Genomic DNA, 20954 nt, shown 5'->3' with positions numbered 1-20954 from the left:
ATTTTGATGCGATGATATTCTCGTCAAGTCAACTCAGTTTCAATAACAAAATAAAAGTATCGATACAAAAGTGTGCAGCATACTTTTAAGAAATAGGGTTCCATTTTCTTTTAATACTTATTATCATTACAGGTAAATTTCTGATTGATTGATTTTTAAATGTTTGACTATTTTATAATTCTTCTGCTAGCTGGGTCAAAGAAAAATCTAGCAAATGTAATTTTACAAAATCGATCTACCGTTTTTTGACCCTCTACTTGAGTCGACTTTACTTAACCCGTTGAACAGTTTCATATAATTGTTTATTAACTTGAGAAAAGCGGTTAGCGCTGTGGGTTCAAGTGAGAGAGGTTGAACTTGTATCTTGCTGCCATATACATGCCATATACAGAGAAGGAAGCCAGACAAAAGTGGTATTTTACCGTCTTAAAAGAAGTAATTACTTCAATATACTCTGAATTAAGCATTAAACATACAAAAAGAGTAGTATTCATTTTGTAGTTTATTTGAGTTTTCCAGCAGCTCCAAGAGAAAAAGTATCTTGTGGGTCGGCAAGGTTAGAGCGGCAGATACTGTGTGTGCAGTAAATTTCCGTATCGGTTAAGTAGTTACTTAACACTTTATTGAGAGAAATTATGTATATTGTCCAAATTGTTTACCTTATACACAATTTATTATTTCCTGTTTAATACTTATAAGTGCTTGAGCACATGGAGTCAGGCCATAATTCACGTTGTTCTTAAGTGATAATGCCAATAAGGTATAAGTAGGTAGATAGTTATTTATGCGGAAATTTCGTAAATATCAGCTCAAGGTCACTATTTCGCCCCATAAATATGTTTTATGTATCACTTTTAATGGTGTAGGTAATTCTGATTCATAAAACTTTTGCTGATTCATAGCATAGAGGGCCTGTTAACGGCTAAGGGCCATTTATAATTTGATATCTACGTTCATAATGCACACCATACAAGTTAAATTCATAACATAGTTTCGTGTTTGTGACTAATTTATTACATACATTCATGTTAGAAAATGATTAGATAGGTATGCTATTTATTATTTCAATACAAAACAATTTTGTTGTGTGACGTGTTACAAGGTCAACAATGTAACACGTTAACGATATTTGTTAACACCTTTTTAGTTTTTTAATCAACCCACACTTCACACGTAAGTAAATTTAGCTGATAAGCCAATGGTATTGTATGATTTAGCTGTTGCTAACGCTGATAGATGATAGAATAATAAAGTAAAAGTCCTTTTATTCAATGTTAACGGTAAAAAAATACCAAACTATACCACCTTCACCACCTTCACATAATTTCGCACATCTATACTTATAATAAATCTGTAGAGAGGTCAATTCTGTACATAAAATATATTTAAAAAATAACTATCAAGGGGTGGTTAGGGATCGCTACTGATGCCAAAAATGCAATCAGTAAAATTTTTGTCTGTCTGTCTGTCTGTCTGTCTGTCTGTCTGTCTGTCTGTATATTCGTTATAGAAACAAAAACTACTCGACGGATTTTAACGAAATTTGGCACAATTATTCTTCATACTCTTGGGCAGGTTATAGTATACTTTTCATTACGCTACGACCAATAGGAGCAGAGCAGTGAAGGGAAATATTGGGAAAACGGGGTAAGTTACTCCATTTTTTAAGCTTCCGTCACGTGTGCAGGCTTATAGGTTAAAGCTACATAGAAATCATGTATGACGGAAATATTCTCCCTAAAATTATATAAAAAATATTCCTCGACAGCATATGTCTAACTTTTATGGTTGACTCACAATAACACGTGAAACTCCCGATAGCTTAGCAATTCGGAGATTTCTGATTGTATTTGTCTACTCTAACGTTTACAACACTATCACTCATCCCCAATTAAAAAAGTTAACATTATTACCTATTCAATAAAAAAAGAATCATGTAAATCGGTGTAGAAACACCAAAGTTATACATGAAATAATAAGAAATCGCGCGTGAATACAGAGTCATGCTATAAGGATTATTTTTGTGTATCGGTTGCCGCGCTCGACGCGCGTCGTGGCGGGAGGTGTAAAAAGGCGGGGGGTCCGCGCTCGAGCGTCATACAATATTTGGCTGTTGATGCGAATAGACGTTCAGACTGTTCGACCTTATTGACAATCAATAATTGTTATTTGCAAACCGTGCTTATCAGCACGACTTTTAGTCTTTGAATAGTTTATTTTTAGAATTGTTTTGTTGTTAGTTTATATAATAGGTATTAGATTAATAGTATTAGTAGTAGGTACACCTATTAGTTATTTTGGTAGTGTTTAATTGTATTAATAGTTTATTTTCGTAATTGGTAGTGTTTAATTATATTAATAGTTTATTTTCGTAATTTTTATATTATTTATTTTGGTAGTGTTTAATTGTATTAATAGTTTATTTTCGTAATTTGGTAGTGTTTAATTAAATTAATAGTTTATTTTCGTAATTGGTAATGTTTAATTAAATTAATAGTTTATTTTCGTAATTGGTAGTGTTTAATTATATTAATAGTTTATTTTCGTTATTATTATATTAGTTATTTTGGTAGTGTTTAATTGTATTAATAGTTTATTTTCGTAATTGGTAGTGTTTTATTATATTAATAGTTTATTTTCGTAATTATTACATAATAACTATATATAATTGTAAGTGTAAGGTAGCTTCAGTTACCGTCGATTAAAAATACACAATGCCACCTAAAAAACGACCATCTTTATCTCGAAATTCGAGAGATGCTAAAAGGATGAGAAATGCGCGTTCTCAAGAATCGGCAGAGGAAAGAGCACAACGGTTAAACTCTATGAGAGTTAGTGCCTCAACCTCTCGAGCCAATGAAAGCTCTCCAGAGAGAGAGATGCGATTAGCAGCTGACAGAGCGAGACGAGCTACATCACGGGCGTCTCAAAGCTCTTCTCAACGAGAGCTGAGGCTTACCATTGACCGAGAACAACATGTGTTATCCCGAGATGCTGAAACTGCGTCACAACGAGAATTGCGTCTCACTGCTGACCGCGAACGGCATACATTGTCTCGCGAGTCAGAAACCTACACTGAGAGGGAATTGCGTCTCACAGCTGACCGCGAACGTCATATATTGTCTCGCGAGTCAGAAACCTACACTGAGAGGGAATTGCGTCTCACAGCTGACCGCGAACGTCATATTTTATCTCGAGAATCTGAAACTTTAACTCAATATGAAGACCGTTTGACAAATGATAGGGTGCACCATAATGTTATTCGATCTCTCGAAGACGCACATGAGCATGAACAACGACTAGAGTCGGTACGCGAATATTATAATTCTTTGAGACAAGAACGATCAGTAAGTTTGTCTAATGAAAGATTAAGAATCGAAAATATTCGGTCTCTTGAAACGGACGAACAGCGAGAGGCCCGTCTTACTGCAGACAGATTTCGACATAGCCTTAATAACTTAGATGTACACATAGAAGATCAATCTAGAAATTCGGTGGCTTGGTCCGACAAATATAAAAGTGGGTTTGCTTATAACCTCACAATTGATTATGGATCATCTTCTGTAATAGGCGATATGAACGTGGTATGTCGTTTTTGTAATGCTTCAAAGTGGAGTAAGGAGTCAGCTGGTTTCTGTTGTTCTACAGGTAAAATAAATTTGCCTTCATTCGAAGACCCACCGGAACCTTTGAAATCACTACTTTTAGGGGAACATATACAATCTAAACAGTTTTTAGATAATATTCGCACTTATAATAGTGCATTTCAAATGACATCCTTTGGCGCTCAACAAATCTCAGAAGGTCATTTCATGCCTACTTTTAAGATACAAGGTCAGGTTTACCATTTGATAGGATCCCTTTTGCCTGAAAACCAACCTAAGTTTCTTCAAATATATTTTGTATCCGACTACAACGAACAGTCGAATATAAGAAATCAATATTTCCCGAATTTAAATACTGAACTCATATCACAACTTCAGAACATGTTGCATCAGGTTAATTCGTATGTATGCAGTTTTAAATCGGCATTAGAAGCTCTTCCTCGAGATGATGATAACAATTATAAAATTGTTATAAATGCCGATAGGCGTCCAACTCAGGAACACCCTGGGCGTTATAATGCTCCATCCACGAATGAAGTTGCTGTGGTATTGGTCGACCAGGAATGTGATAGGCGTGATATCGTTATCCGTTCCAGAGATAATCGTTTGCAACGTATTTATGAAACCCACAGGGCTTACGACAGTTTGCAATATCCTTTGATATACTGTCGAGGGGAAGATGGTTATAATTTTGCTTTATACCAAACTGATCCGCGTACAGGCGCACCTAATTATAATAAAAAGATTTCATGCCTTCAATTTTACTGTTACCACTTGCAAGTAAGACGGAATAGGTTTGTATACTTTCAACGTTTTCGTGGCTTATTCAATCAGTTTATTGTAGACATGTACGCAAAAATTGAAACCGAAATATTAGTTTATATACGATCTAATCAAAGGCAGCTGCGCGTTGAAGAATACGTGCACCTTCGCGACGCCATGCAGCAAGATAACGATACGGTGAATATGGGTCGTTTAGTTATTTTGCCCTCTTCTTTTACTGGTGGTCCACGATACATGCACGAACGTACTCAAGATGCTTTTTGTTACGTAAGAAAATATGGACGTCCCGACTTATTTATTACTGTAACTACCAATCCTAAGTGGGATGAAATTACTCGGGAGCTTCTTGAGGGTCAAGCACCGCATGACCGCCATGATATCATAGCAAGAGTTTTTCATTTAAAATTAAAATCAATGATAGATCTACTTACCAAAGATAAAATTTTTGGAGAAGTATTGTGTTATATGTATAGTATTGAATGGCAAAAACGCGGCTTACCTCACGCACATATCCTGCTTTGGTTAAAAGATAAGGTTCGACCTAATGATGTAGACAGTTTAATCAGTGCTGAAATTCCAAGTCCGATTGCAGATCCCGTGTTATACGACATTGTTAAAACTCATATGATACATGGTCCATGTGGTTCGTTTAACGGGAATTCTCCTTGCATGCAAGACGGTCGTTGCACTAAAAGATATCCAAAAGCCTTAGTGGATGGCACTGTAACAGGACATGATGGATACCCATTATATCGTCGCCGTTCAAGAGATAATGATGGTTTTACTGTTGAAAAGCGAGTGTCTGGACAACAAGTTACTTTAGATAATAGGTGGGTCGTTCCGTATTCTCCTGTGTTGTCCAGAGCATTTCAAGCTCACATAAATGTTGAAATGTGTAATAGTGTAGAGTCAATAAAATATATTTGTAAGTATATTAATAAGGGCAGTGACCAAGCTACATTTGCTTTGAGAAATGAACATGATGAAGTTACAAGATTTCAGTCAGGCAGATATATAAGTTCTTCAGAAGCTGTGTGGCGGATCTTAAGTTTCAACATTCACGAAAGATATCCACCTGTGACTCATCTGGATGTTCATCTTGAAGGCGGCCAACGTATATATTTCAACGCCGAAAATGTCACAGAACGGTTAGAGAACCCTAGACAAACAAGTTTATTAGCATTCTTTCGACTTTACCAAACTGATGATTTTGCAAAATCTCTTTTGTATGAGGAAGTTCCATCGTATTATACCTACGATAAGCAACGGGGTGTCTTTAATCGAAGACGCCGTGGCAGGCCTGTAGATGGCGAGTCAGGTATTTTTAAAGAACATGTTCTTGGTAGAGTGTACACCGTTCATCCTAACAACGCTGAGTGTTTCTATTTGCGATTATTATTACATACCGTGCGAGGACCAACCTCATTTATAGATTTGAGAAAAGTAGACGATGTTGTTTATCCCACTTATCAAGCAGCTTGCCAAGCGCGTCATTTGCTTGAAAATGATCAGCATTGGGATGACGCTTTAGCAGAATCCTGTGTTAGTGATAATCCACGACGGTTACGCCATTTATTTGTAACATTACTCACATTTTGTAATTTGTCAGAAGCTGTAACATTATGGGAAAAATATAAAGAAAAATTTTCAGAAGACTTTCTTAGAAATATACCTAACAATGATGAAGGCACAACTAATGATAATTTCCGTGATCTTGCCATAAATCAGTGCTTATTAGCTCTTCAGGATGACTTAACAGCAGTAGGCGGTAAATCACTCTGTGAATATGGTTTGCCAACACCAACCTCAGTCGGAGAGGTAACTAATAGGGAATATTCCGCAGAGATTGGTTACAATTTAACGGAACTGCTGACAACATTAGAAAACGGTGTCCCAATGATGACTGCAGAACAACGTTCAGTTTATGACCGCGTGTGCAATAGTGTTCAAAATAATTTGGGAACAATATGGTTTTTAGATGCACCTGGAGGAACTGGAAAAACCTTTTTGACTAAATTAATATTGGCTTATGTTCGAAATCAGCGTAAAATTGCTCTTGCCGTAGCTTCATCAGGGATAGCTGCAACATTGCTACCAGGAGGTAAAACTGCTCACAGTATGTTTAAAATACCAATTGATTTAGATCGCACGGAAAATCCAACCTGTAGTATTTCAAGAAATAGCGACAAAGCTAAGGTATTACGCGAGTGTAGTTTAATCATATGGGATGAATGTACGATGGCCCATCGAAAAGGAGTAGAAGCGGTAGACAGAACTTTAAGGGATATAAGATAAAATGATCGACCAATGGGCGGTATCACGGTTTTATTTTGTGGTGATTTCCGACAAACCTTACCGGTAATACCACGGGGAACCCGAGCTGATGAGGTTAGGGCTTGCCTGAAAAGCTCTTATTTATGGCGAGATATACAATCGGTGCATTTAACTATAAATATGCGAGTGAGAACTGGAGATAACCCGGATGATAGTCAATTTTCTGACACATTATTAAAGATTGGTGAAGGTACCTATCCACAACTACACCAAGGAAAACTTATACTGACGCCTGAATTATGTTGTATGGTGCAATCTCAACCACATCTTATATCGTCGGTTTACGGTGACGTAACAAATATATTAAATAGGGACAATTCTTGGCTATGCGAAAGATCTATTTTAACTTCTCGCAATGACCAGGCATCTGAGATCAATAACAAAATACTGTCGAATATACAGGGGGAAAGCAAAGTTTATAGATCAATAACTAGAATGGTCGATGAACAAGAAGCCACTAATTACCCGATAGAATTTTTAAATTCTTTAAATATGCCCGGACTTCCCTCTCATGAAATTTGTTTAAAAATTGGGATACCGATTATTATGCTCCGAAATTTAAAACCACCACAACTTTGCAATGGAACTCGACTAAAAGTAACCCAGTTGCAACAAAATATAATCGAGGCTCAAATTTTAACAGGTTGCGGTGCAGGAGAAACCGTCTTTATTCCCAGAATACCCTTAATACCAAATAATTTTCCATTCCAATTTAAAAAGACGCAATTCCCAGTATCGGTGTGTTATGCAATGACAATTAACAAGGCTCAAGGGCAGACTTTTCGTGTTGCTGGAGTAGATCTCAGTGTCAGTTGTTTCTCACATGGTCAGTTGTATGTTGCTCTTTCCCGTGTTAGCAGTTCTAAAAGTCTTTATGTTCACGTGCCGGACGGGTCAACTTTCAATATAGTTTACCCGGAAGCTTTGCACTAAAGTATTTTCGTTTTATAGGTACCTTTACCTTACCTTTATAAGGCAGTGGTACTTATATTGCCACCAGAATTTGAACCTTAACACATTATTATAAAGTTTAAAAGCTATAAATATTTTTAAGTTCTGTGTCTTATAAAGGGTTAAGCCTTATGTGAACGTGATCTAAACAATATTACCAATATAAATAATAATAATAAATATTACCAATACATTAACTTAATACACAAGGAGTTACACGCTGACGGAGTCGCGGACACAGCTATCTATACTTTTCTGCCGGAAGTCACTATTCCACGCGGACGAAGTCGCGGGCACAAGCTAGTCTTGTAATAATTTAAAAAAGTAGTTATCACGGTACCGCGCCGCGCGTTGCCCTATTGTCCGCAACATTTTTGCTTTGAATACCTGAAGAAAGTTTGACAACACCGTCGTCACGTAGTATCCTTGGCCCATTTTCTGCAGTATTTAGGAGTGAGCAGTTGTAGGTTTAGTCTTCAGTGGTAATGGTGCGGGATGGGGTGCATGGCGAGTACTAACAAAATCGTCGGACCAACTATTACACCTGTGAGATGTTTAGTATATTTATTAAGTTTCTTCTTTCTATAATTTAGATTGGATTTTGAGATTTATCGGTATTTTTCTACTCTCTTCCGGCCTGCCAGTACTTGTTTAAGTAATATTTTAAAAAAACAACCCAGACACCATACAATGCTTTAAAGTGTGCTGAAATGCTTCTGCAACTACAATCGGTAGAACTCCGAAGTAACATACCCACGAAGTTCGAAGAGCTCATAAGACCCCGAATAGCCAAGGAAGAATTATGAATAACGAAGGAAGAATGGAAAGTGTTTTTTATATTCAATTTTATTATAGAATTCCGAAGCACAAAAGAAGTCGTCGACCCTGAAAAAGAATGAGACGGTTCTTGTGGCGCTGTCGAGGCTTGACGAGGAAATAGAAAGGAGCGAGAGAACTCAACCCACCGCAAGACTGGCAGTCGTCTCTGCTGAATTGGAGAGCATAGAGCAGGTACCTATTGAATATTCCCCCAGGGAGGGGTGTCCCGCCTTACCAAAAAGGTAAATTATTGAATATAAACACAGAGCTGTTGAAGTCATGCCATGCATTGAAAAAAGATACTATTACCTATGTTACAAATGCCTATACTAAAACGTTAATTCTAGGAAATCAAGTCGTTTGAAGACATTACAACGCCTGCTGCGAATAAAGATGCCTATGCTAAAACCATTCATCAGGTAAGTTTACGTTACATCAATATGTAAATATATATTGCTTCATCTGAATTATTTGAATTTAATTGAGATACGTTTTTTTAGTTGTTTATAGGTTTAGATCTCTACAGGCGACCAATGTTGGCTTCGGAAAATGAAGACTTCGTTGCAAATGTTAATAGAAAGGTATGATGGTGTGGTTTTCTTTGAACACAAATATATCTACAATAAAAAACATCAACCAGATACATTTACGTTCCGGCTTGCATATTAAATTCTTATCTAAAATTGCACAACATTTTTCGTATTGTATCGAGTTAAATATTGCACAGTATATTTCTCTTTATTTTCGGCAATCCGTCGTAGATCAGCACCACATCGTAGCAAGCCCTTGCCCCTGCTTTGTTGAACATTTTCAATTTAACGTCCTGTTTTTCAGGAGATGCGTCGTCTAGAGTTAAATTGGCTGCGAACTCGTTACTCGGAGCTGGTGCGAGAGCGCCGTGTCCTACACGCTCAAATCTTACGCATACGGTCCCTGTACGCACAGTTGCAGCATTTGTTGGGTAAACAGGGGCAAGTTAATATCATGTACCTGACAAAATAACATTGTCATAACTTTTGTTGCTGATGGCTTCTTAAAAATCTAGCGCATCAAATCTTAGCTAGGTACTTATACAGGGTTACATTTCAAAGACCAGATTTTATTCTTCAAAAAAAATATCGATAATAATATTCATCTACGCGAAAGATGAGTTCATTCGAAACTTCAGAATAAATACTTCATGACTGGTAATTTTGCCAATTTTGATAACAACTTCATTCAATCAACCTAGATTCTTCGTAATTGTCTAATGTAGAAGGTTAACATTATATATTTTTTTCTTTATAATTGTAGAAACAGTATGGGGTAACAGTATTCGTCCAGGTTCTCCTCAAGAGGGAGCCTTAACCAAAGCGATAGGACTTCGTGACGCGCTGGCCGCAGTGAGCGCGCGGCTCCGAGCCGCTGCAGAATACGCGCACGCCGCCGTCCGACTGGTGGACGATGCATTACCGGCCTGGAAACTTACTTCGGTTGGAAAGTATGTAGAAAGATGAAGTGGCTGGAATATACAGATAGTTCAACTCATTGCGTGCGATTGACAGCGACTGTTGACTATAATCCAGAATATAGTTATTCAGATTTAGTGGTTAATATTCATAATAAGATTAGGAGTCAAGGCTTGCCAGAAGATATATAGGTACCTATTTTGTTATTTAGGAGTGGGTGGGAGCGCACGGCGGCTTGCGCGGACGCGTGCAGCCTGCTGGTGGGGGCGCGCTGTGCGGAGCGGGGAGCGCGCCGCGTGCTGGCCGCGCCCGCCGCACCGCGAGCCGCGCGAGCTCTCCGCTTAGCTTTAGACTACGCATTTACAGATGCCGTTCACGACCACAAGTAGGTTAATCCGAATGTATCTTCAATAGAAAAATAACGAATTTTTGCTTACATCGTCCATCATTTACTGCAATGATATACTCACTACTTACGTCATAAAAATCGTTAAACTATTGAAGTATTCGATCTAGTAATGAATGATTATATGTTCGCAGGTGTCAGAGAGCGACTGAAATATTTTTTCAGTTCAAAGAAGCTTTAGTGCTGTTAATTGATTCAATACATCAGGTTGGTACTTACTTATTTATTAATACAGGTAATATTCAATAAAACAGTAAACACGACCCTGGATCAGTTTTGTTGCTGTCACAGGGCTACGCAGCATAAGCTATATTTAACAAACGAAAAACTGAGATTACCAGACAAGTGGACCTAAATTATTTGCATGGAACCTCTTTAAGTGAATGTATTAAATAACCTGACAATATATTTTTTAATTAAAATATTTTGACAGTCTACAGTGACACAAATCAAATCCGTTATTTTATGTTTCATCTTGAAAAACGTCTTTCTCGTATTTTTAGTATTGAAAAGGAGATGTTTAAAGGACTTTCAAGCAAACTTTTGAAATTCCCGAACAGCTATCAGAACACACAAATAAGACAGAATGCTGTACAAACGGTACAAATATTTATAAATGGAACCCCTGTCACCGTCCCGTCGTTTTATACGGCATCCCAAGCTCTACGCGACGCGAAGGTGGTCGTACCTTCTTTCTGCTACCATGAACGCCTGTCCATAGCAGGTAATTGTCGGATGTGCCTCATCGAGGTCGAAGGCGCATGGAAGCCTCAAGTTGCTTGTGCTCTCAACGTCACTAAAAACATGAAGATTCGCACAAACTCTGAAACTGTAAAAAAAGCCCAAGAGTCTGTTTTGGAGTTTACACTCGTCGACCATCCTTTAGATTGTCCTATATGTGATCAAGGAGGCGAGTGTGACCTACAGGATATTACTGTTAGATTTGGAAATGATCGTTCTAGATTCACAGACATACATTTTGAAGGTAAAAGAGCTGTTGAAGATAAAACTTTAAGCCCATTGATACGCGCGGAGATGAATCGCTGCATACATTGTACCAGGTGCATTCGGTTCGGTGCTCAGATATGTGGTGTTGAAGTTTTAGGATCAACCGGACGCGGTCATGACATGCTCGTTGGTACTTTTGTTGATAAATTGTTTCTTTCCGAACTATCCGGAAATATCGTCGATTTATGTCCCGTTGGAGCTCTGACCAATATCCCTTACAAGTTCAAGGCTAGATCTTGGGAACTCAAAAAAGCGAACTCTATAGATGTGACAGACGCAACTGGGACTAATATTATATTGAACTATCGGTTTGATCGCGTGCTACGCGTGTTACCACGTGAACATGAAGAAATAAATCAAGAATGGGTTTCAGATAAGGGAAGGTGGGCAATCGATTCACTGGAGATGCAAAGGTTAGTAACGCCCATGAAGAAAGCGGGCTCTTGCTGTTGTCCTCTCGAATGGGACATTGCACTTAAGGAAGCCAGTGAAATTATAAGAGCTGTTCCTCCAGATAGTGTGATGGCGATAGCTGGGCCTCACACAAATGTGGAAACTTTGGTGGCTTGTAAAGATTTCCTGAACATGCTGGGATGTGAGAACACTTACGTGGAGCGAGGACTTAATTACACTGGATCTGGCATTGACCTTAGGGCTGCATATTCGCTGACTATAAATATGAAAGACATTTGCCATGCTGATAAAATATTATTAATAGGTACAAATCCACGTTTTGAAGCACCTATTTTAAACATGTGGATTCGTCAAGCTTACAAAACGAATGAAGCTGATATATTCGTGATCGGTCCAAAATGTGAATATAATTACCACGTTACATACTTAGGTGATAGCCCTGCCGCTTTGCCGAAAGCTAATGAGCCTATGTTGCCCGCTAAGAATCCACTTATATTTGTTGGAATCACACAATTAGAAACTGAATCTGGTACAAAGCTTATGAATGCTGTCGCCAAACTAGCAGCGTCCTTAAAATTTGCTCCTAAAGGCTGGGGTATAATAAATATAGTAACTAGAGAGGCAAGTTTCGCTGGCGCTTTGGAAGCGGGATGGAAACCCGGGGCATTGGAAGTTTTGAAAAAGACTCCACCGAAGGTTATCATTTCCTTAGGAGCTGACGATGTTTTTTATGACTGGAATCCACCCACGTCTTGTAAAATTATCTACATAGGATTCCAAGGAGACCGAGGTGCTGAATTTGCCAATTTGATTTTGCCTGGGAGTGCATATACTGAAGCCGGTGGAATTTATTTGAACATGGAGTGTCGATCTCAGTTTGCGATGCCTGCTGTCACGCCACCGGGGAAGGCGAGACAAGACTGGAAGATCATCCGCGCTCTTGCAGAGTTCTGTTGTTTGTGTTTGTTTTACAGCGATCATAGTTCCTTATGTACGAGATTGGTTCAGATCAGCCCTAATTTCACTTGTCTAGGTAGTTATCAAGCAAAATTGTTCCCAAAGTTAGTTGCGAAAATGATTAACCCAGTGGCTGGCGGATGCGAAACGTTGGATGTGGATATGAAGAAAATGGCAGATTACTATTGTTCGGATGTGTTTACATATAACTCGCCTACGATGGTGAAGACTCAAAAAGCAGCACAAGAATTTGAAAATTCGCATTATTTTCCTGCGTAGTTGAGATTTATTTATTTATAGATTTTGTGTATTTTTATTGAAACTGATACCAAAGAAACGTGATGAATGTTTTTGGCTGTTTTCTTATTTTTCAAATACAATAAGGTGGATTTTCGCGCAAACAAACATTTCCATGGTGACGACATTGTTATTTGAAAACTGTTTTTTTTTCTTAATTTGGCAAATGTCTTTTTAATAAGAATTTATCTGATAACAAAAGATAGATCTAATCTGATGTGTTCAAATCAAATCAAATCAAATCATTTATTTCGCTTTAAATATGGGTACAGACAGATGTTAGTATTTAAGCCAAATTTAGTTCCACACATTATGCCTTACGCAGCATGCGAAAGTATGAACACCAGACACGGTGTTATTTAAATATAGATAAAAAAAAATAGATAAAATTAATGAAAGTTAAGTAAATTATATTACAATGAGGTAATTCAGTCTTAGCGTAATAATATACTTAGGTGCAATATCACGCAATTAATAATCATAAATGCTGTAGGTACTAAAATCTGTGGTCGAAAAACTCTTTAAGGTCATAATAAACATTGTTTAATAAATAGTGCTTTATTTTACGTTTCATTTGCAGTAATGGTAGTTCCCGTATATCTTTCGGAATCTTATTAAATACCTTAATGCACGTTATGAGACAGTTTTTGTGGAATAATGCAGTTCTACATGACGGCATCAACAGACGCGTTGGATCTCTTTTTGAGACATTGGGTTGATTTTCTTGTACGGAAAAGAAATGTTCTGGATTTGCTTTAACAAAAACACAAATCTCCAGTATATATAACCCCGTTAATGTTAATATTTTCTTTTCCTTAAACAGAGTTCGACAGCTTTCAAGAGGACCTACATTACATAAAGCTCGAATGCATTTTTTTTGGGTAAGAAATGCTCTGTTAGCATCTGTCGAGTTACCCCACAATAGCAATCCATATCTAAGACTAGATTCAACAAAACCATAATAAGCCACACGTGCAGCATTAGGACCCGCAGTATGCTGAAGTTTACGTAATGCATAAATAAATTGATTAATTCTTTTACAGAGATTTTTAACGTGTAGTTTCCAATTCAAATTTTGATCAATAGTTATACCTAAAAATTTTGTATCTTGTACTTCTAATAATTTATTGCCGTTACAGATAATGTTTAATTTTTGTGATTTTGTCTTATAATTTTTAAATTCTATATAATTTGTTTTAGTAGCATTGACTCGAAGATTATTATGTTCTAGCCAGTAGATGATAGAGTTAATTGTACAATTTATTTCCTGCTCATATGTTAATGACTTATCGGTGTAGGGAATGAGAACTGATATATCGTCGGCGAAAAGTACTGACTGGTGTTTTATGGCGCATGGTAAATCATTTATATGAATAATAAATAGCAATGGTCCCAATACACTGCCTTGTGGCACGCCATATTTGCTTTCAATGTATGTTGACCTATAACTCTCCATTTCTAGATTTTTATTGATATTTGATAATTCAACGCATTGCTTTCTATTTGTTAGGTAGCTTTCAATCCATGACAGTGCTGGACCTCTGATACCGTACTTTTCGCATTTATATAGTAGAATTTTATGGTCCACACAGTCAAAAGCCTTAGACATATCGAAAAATATGGCGGTTATTGGTACTTTTGCGTCAATATACTTGGTTATGCTGCGTACGAGTGAAAACCCAGCAAGTGTAGTCGATTTGTTTCTTTGGAAACCATTCTGTTCTGATCTTAAAATATTATACTTTGTGACAAATTCTGTAATTCTACTATGCATCGTTTTCTCAAATACTTTGGATAGAATAGGAATGAGTGTTATTGGTCTATAGTTACTAACGTCATGACGGTCATCTTTTTTATGCAATGGTTTAACTATAGATGTTTTAAGTTTATCAGGAAAGGTTCCATGTTCGAAAGATAAGTTTACTAGGTGTGCAATAATTGGAGTTATTTCTTTGACACAAGATTTCAATATAATTGTATTAATAGAATCGTAGCCAACTGATTTAGTATTATTTAAAGAATATATGACACGTATAACTTCGCTTTCAGAGCAGGGAGTTAAAAACATGGATGATTGTACATTAAAATTTTTAAAATAGTTAATAGGTTTCTTTTTTTTTGGAGATGCATTATTTTGCGCTGCATCAATAAAGAAACTGTTAAATATATTGGCTATCTTTAAAGGTTTATCTTCTTTTGTGCCATTATCATTTATCCATTCAATATTATTATTTTTTATGTAATTATGCTCATCCCCTTTAATGATTTCCCATGTAGCTTTACTCTTGCTTTTTGATTTAAGTAAATGGGCCATGTTGATGTTTTTCTTTGACGATAGTACACACTTCTTTAGCAACTTGGAATACCTATTATATTTAACTTTATCTTGTAAAGTTTTGTGTCGGTAATAATTATCTATTAATTTTCTTTTATTCTTACTTGCTATTCTTATGCCCTTGGTAATCCACTTTGGGGCAAGATCGCCTCTTTTAATTTTGCATTTCTCTAGTGGGAAACAGAGATTAAATAGCAGACATAATAGATCATGAAAATTGTTAAACATGCTGTTAAAACTTTCATCTTCAATCTCTTTTTCCCATGAAATATTTTTAATGCAATCACGAAATTTCTCAATATTACTTTTACAATAGTTTCTTTGATTTATATACCAGTATTTTAACGAGTGTATTGGTTTCTTTACTTCAAAGCTTAGTGTTTGGCAAGTGTTGTGGTCAGATAAATGAAAATTGAACAAGGCACCATTAACTTCTTTAATATTGCTAGCTATGTGGTCTATACAACTGTGTTTTCGAGTTGGTTCATTAATATGTAGTTTGAGATTATAATTATTTAATAGATTTTTTAAATCTTCCGTTACATTATTATTTTTAAGAGTATCTATATTCAGGTCGCCACATAATATGACTTTGTGTTTATTCATTTTTAAAGCTAGTTTGTGTAAAAGCAAATCTAATTTATTAAAAAATATGTTGACAGGAGAGTTCGGTGTTCTATATATACATATAATTATACATTTAAATGATGGAATCTCAATGCCACAACATTCAAAAACTTTGTCTGCAGATATTTCTAGGCATACATTGATGACTTTAAATTCTATTAATTTCTTAATAAGTATGCATACACCTCCTCGTTTCTCTTTGGCCCTGTAATATCCTGAGGCCAGTTTTAGATGCTTAAATTTAATATTAGGTTCATCACCCCTTCTAACAAAAGTTTCACTTATACAAAAAAAGCTTAAATCGTATCCATTTTCTATTAATTCTTCAATACATAACTCAATAGATTCAGTTTTGTTTAGGAGCCCTGCTATATTTTGATGAACCAATGTTGTACTATATTTTTTGTTGTTATTGACGAAAACATTGCGTTGTAATTTGAATAGGCGATTTTTCTACCACAGTGTTATCAGATGAACATATAGTTTTAAAGTAGTAGGGAATCGTGCCAATTTTTGGTTCTTGTTTGGTAAATAGTTGTTTTGAAGTATTGTCTATTGATTTTATCATGCATATCTTATTTGAGGAATTTCGACCACTTATTATAGTTTTAATGTTTTTTATGTAATTTTGCTCATAATATTCGGAATCTAACAGTAAATTAATTTGTTTACAAACGTTAACGTGATATTGGGCCTTAGTAACATTTAAACAATGAATAAAATTACAATTGGGTGTGTTATAACACAACGTCTTTAACATACTGTTTAACTTGAATTTATTTAAGTATTTATTATTATTGACGTTAAGTATAAAAAATTTGGAATTTTTGTGTAGTTTTACCACAGCAGCTAGTTCTAAAAAGATGTTCGTGACATTCGTATCATTTTCCCCTACACATAGTATGAAGTTGTTAATTCTTGACTGATTTAATGTATAACAATATTTAACAATTTCTTCTGTCTTAGCATAGGGTTTCGTAAAAGAGAAAATGTCATAATGTTCAAATTGGGTGTTATGTCTTAATCTAATTAATTGTGAAGCCAAGTCCACACACTGTTGACCTCCAAGAATAAAAAGCTTTTTCTTCAGTGGGCTTTCAGAACTGCTTTCATATTTGTTCACTGATAAATTACGAATATTTGAAGTATCTGAGTTCAGCTTCTCCGTAGGTGAGCTCGTATTAATTGTTTTGTTTTTCGGTGTGAAGAGATTACGCGATACTCTACGATGAGGTTTCTTTATGGTTGATATATTAACATTCTGGACGTTGTTGAAATTATCTGACGTGACTTTATTAAATATGTTCATGTTGTGTTCAAGATCAGTTATTTTCATTTTTAAGTTATTATTTTCTATAATTAATTTATTTATTTCTTCACAGGTAGTTTCTAATTGTTTTTTCAATGTACATATTTCTTCTTTTAATTCAAGTACACTTTCGTCGCAGCGCGTGGATAAATCTGGTAGACTCCGAGTTCTAACATTTTCAGATTTTGACGATAGGAATGATTCTTCATCCGAAATACTCTTATTCACACGTTTATCATGTTTACGAAATGTTACAAATTCCTCCTGAGCGTTAAAAGATTTATTAATGTTTTTCGACATTGTAATGGTTTATTGTTAAAATCAAATCTGACTTATAAATTCCTTATAATTTGTTAGTAAGCAGCAGGAACTCACAAAAAGAGTTTGATCTTTCGCCGGATTTGAACTTACGCCATTTCATGACACTTAAGGTAGAGTATCAAATCCTCCGGGCCATCCGTCCTTAATCGTTGTGCGTGAAATTGTTGTTCTGTACGCACTAAATAATAGTTTTGTACGTTAAAACGTTAGTTTATTCTGTTAGTTATTTAAAATTGCTTTGAAATAGTTTTGTCACTGTATTATGGTAATGTAAACAAACTTTATTTCACTATTTTGAAGGGAGCTTTTATCCATACAGTTAAACAACATTTTATAAACGAAAGAGTTTGGCAAATGACCATGGCAACGTTTGAATTTGGTTTGAGTTCGGGTGGGTCATGATTTAATTTTTATTTTCTAGCAGGTATCTTACAGGAGCATTTTTTTGAAACTCATGCGTTTTAATAGCTTGGGCACACGCACTGCAAATTATTTTTCAAGTATTCTAGTCAAAAATAAGAAATCTATATCAAATAGTAAAAAACTGCCATAATTGTGGTGAAATACTTTATAAGGTCAGTACAGCTTTGAAGTAATCTCGAGACTCTTTAAAAAAACCTGTTATTCATCCATCATGAAAAGTATACCGATATGACATGCACGAACTATGGAGATCCTATGATTGTTCCAGGTGCTTCTGAATAACCTGGAGAATTTGCAGGCAGCTGAGAGAGACGTTTCGAGCTGTAGGAAGGACCTGCGCGCTGCCAGGGTCAACTCCATCGTCCAGAAGGGCCTGGCCGAATTGAAATACGTGCCGAGAGCTCTGACAAGTCTGAATGGCACTATGAAATGACATGATAGTAGCATGTTAATATTGACCAACAGATGACTGGCCTGTTGGTCTAGTGGTGAGGGGCCCTGACTGCTAAACCGGATGTCTTGGGTTCGATTCCCATCTAGATCAAATGTTTGTGTGATGAGCACTATCTTTGGTTCAGTGTAATTTATCGTTTGAGGCTAGATGGCGTTGTGTGGAAGTTGTTTAATATTATGATTATATTTTACTGTAAAATATTGTGATGTTGATTTGGTATGTAAATTAAATATATTTTAGGTAGTTTATTATCTGGTAAACCTCACCCTACCACCTGGAAGGTGATTGTCACCAACTGGATGGATTACTATAGGTATAGCATAGAGGGATAATTTGAATAAAGATCAAATCTATAAAAACACAATCAAATTTTATTAAATATCAAATATTGTATTGTCTAACACGATTCCTTAACTATCATGTTTCACATCAATATCTCGTAATGGCGTAATAAATATACGGTTACAAATACATTGGGTTGATAAAGTATTGACAGATAAAGGATAGTACAAGTAAGGACAGCAATGGAAAGTACAGTGAAGATGATAGTCGATAGTTTAGAATACGATATATATAACATTCTCAATATTGTCATGAAGGAACAAGACGTAGCCAAGGATAATATACTCGATTACATAAACTTAACAATACTATACAAATGTACAAACAGACAAATTATAACAAGTAGGAGCTAAACGAATTCGATGAAGTAGTAACGATGGAAGATGTATGAAACTGGACAGACGAGTACGAAAGAAGTATGAAAATGGAAATGAAAACCTATAAGATTACAACACACTCACATTATAAATACTTGTCACAATACATGGGCTTAAATGCAAAATCTACAAAAAAGTGTTATACACGATTATTATCTCAAAACGGTATGATCAGTTAATAATAGGTCTTATACACTATTCATATAGGTAGTTTTGTGCGCCAAAGCTCTACTTGGATGATATAAAGCGATATATGAAATGTCTTCTGCACGTGACTTTGTTTTTCTATTAATACGTGGATTATTCTTATCCTGTTTGGAGTTATTTTTGTTTGGGCACAGAAGAAATTTCATAGTAATTACCACGATTGTTTAAAATTATGCTGATATGTGGCTTGATGTGTCACGTGTTACTTGGTCGCTGGAGCGCGAGCGCAGCTCTACGCAAGTCCTCACCGGTCAGTACTTGCAGTCATCCGTCGACTTACATTACGGTATCATAAAATGCTTATCGTATTATATTAATTACAGTAAATAAACTAAGCGAAGAACTTATGTTTATGTCATTATTTGTGCGAAAAAATATTACTGTAAAAAGACTGTTTTACAAAAATAGTAGAGTCCACAGGTAGAGTCACAAGAAAGAGTCATGAAAATATATTTGCAGTTTGCGTTGATAATATAAACATGTTTGAATATACATTCGAAAGAAGTTAATCGGTAATTAAAACCGCAAACATCATGAAGCAGATTCTTACTTTTAGAAAAAAAAATGTTAATTAGTTATTACGTAGCCAAGTAATGACAATATTAATGGCTATAAGATCCTATCGCTAAGATATCGGACGACTATGTAATTCTCATACGCCATGAGAATTAAATTATTAAGTTCTCGACGGTCGAATGATCTGGAAACCTAGAAGGGGCTAATCCTTATGAACTCGAATAGAAGGCGTCATACTTGTCTACCGAGACAGCTACGGGCGTAGCTAGCTAGTATTACAACTAACGAGTATATTGTCAATCAAAAAGCCCGACCAACGCTGCAGCTAACCGTTTAGCGTTGATTTATAAAAACACCGTCTAAAGCATTACTTTTATATACGTAGTAAAAACATGGAAGCACTCCTGCGGACAGACTCTTTGCTGGCTATCATCTGATATATGACTAGGTGTACCAACTGACAGTAATGTGGACACAGTAGACTATTACAACGGCTACACGTTTAGAACTCGCAAATTAACTGACGCGAATCAAACCAGCGAACTTAGTTTATAATGTTGAAAGTTGAACCAAGTTAGAGTGAACTCAAGGTTAGTAGACTTGCAAATTATTGTAAGATTGCAATAATAAGAAGATCTGTAACAGTAACATAACACACACGTGTGTAGTGTGGCGACACGCGGGCCGCGCGTGCGAGCGAGTCACATGTATACCTGCATCTCATTTACACTTTGGTGATCGACTTCATTTTTCTACTCCTCAGGCATCTGAAATTATGAAGACAAATTTAAATTAAAAATATTTTTTGGACTAAAAACGTGATTTTAATAGACATTTTTGCGTCGCGTATTGGCAAGAATATGAATAATAGATTTTTAGGTTACCTGATAAATCCGCGGTACAGCATGTATGCTCCGTAGAAGCTGAGCACGATGGTTGCCGTCCACACCACAGCCAGAACCGAGGTGCTGCCCTCTGGACAACAGACAATCAAAATTATTAAAGTAATTAATTGTCAAAA

At 36.0% G+C, this 20954-nt stretch overlaps 3 protein-coding genes across 6 annotated transcripts in view; 2 read left to right on the top strand and 1 right to left on the bottom strand.

Moving 5' to 3' along the window:
- The first annotated feature begins 7983 nt into the window (after positions 1-7983).
- On the top strand, positions 7984-18596 carry LOC113492113. The gene is made up of 9 exons (XM_026869431.1): positions 7984-8219; positions 8529-8684; positions 8840-8911; positions 8993-9073; positions 9327-9453; positions 9786-9972; positions 10152-10325; positions 10481-10553; positions 18306-18596. Exons 1-9 carry the CDS (start codon positions 8169-8171, stop codon positions 18468-18470), a joined length of 1086 nt encoding a protein of 361 aa, XP_026725232.1. The 5' UTR covers positions 7984-8168; the 3' UTR covers positions 18471-18596.
- Positions 10669-13075, top strand: LOC113492112 (NADH-ubiquinone oxidoreductase 75 kDa subunit, mitochondrial-like). The gene has a single exon (XM_026869429.1). It carries the CDS (start codon positions 10812-10814, stop codon positions 13002-13004), a length of 2193 nt encoding a protein of 730 aa, XP_026725230.1. The 5' UTR covers positions 10669-10811; the 3' UTR covers positions 13005-13075.
- Positions 18597-18669: 73 nt separating the features above from the next.
- LOC113492110 (thrombospondin type-1 domain-containing protein 7A-like) overlaps positions 18670-20954 on the bottom strand; it is an 83644-nt gene continuing 81359 nt past the window's right edge. For all 4 annotated transcript variants that reach the window (XM_026869424.1, XM_026869425.1, XM_026869426.1 and 1 more), the window contains exons 28-29: positions 20818-20908; positions 18670-20700 (exon numbers count right to left, since the gene is read on the bottom strand). In XM_026869424.1, the coding sequence (XP_026725225.1) occupies positions 20658-20700; positions 20818-20908 (134 nt within the window). In that variant the 3' untranslated portion in view covers positions 18670-20657. The remainder of the gene's footprint in view (positions 20701-20817; positions 20909-20954) is intronic.

The sequence above is a fragment of the Trichoplusia ni genome, chromosome 3 (genome assembly GCF_003590095.1).
Source record: "Trichoplusia ni isolate ovarian cell line Hi5 chromosome 3, tn1, whole genome shotgun sequence".
Lineage (NCBI taxonomy): Eukaryota > Metazoa > Arthropoda > Insecta > Lepidoptera > Noctuidae > Trichoplusia > Trichoplusia ni.
The sequence above is the reverse complement of the archived record's forward strand: the minus strand, read 5'-3'. Positions and strand labels throughout refer to the sequence as shown.

What these genes read in the sequence shown, in the direction of transcription:
- LOC113492113 (XM_026869431.1), top strand. Translation starts at nt 8,169, where the DNA reads ATGGGGTGCATGGCGAGTACTAACAAAATCGTCGGACCAACTATTACA. An exon ending in TCGGACCAACTATTACACCT is followed by an intron (nt 8,220 to 8,528) that starts GTGAGATGTTTA and finishes ATTTTATTATAG; the next exon opens with AATTCCGAAGCACAAAAGAA. An exon ending in ATGCTAAAACCATTCATCAG is followed by an intron (nt 8,912 to 8,992) that starts GTAAGTTTACGT and finishes ACGTTTTTTTAG; the next exon opens with TTGTTTATAGGTTTAGATCT.
- LOC113492112 (XM_026869429.1), top strand. Translation starts at nt 10,812, where the DNA reads ATGTTTCATCTTGAAAAACGTCTTTCTCGTATTTTTAGTATTGAAAAG.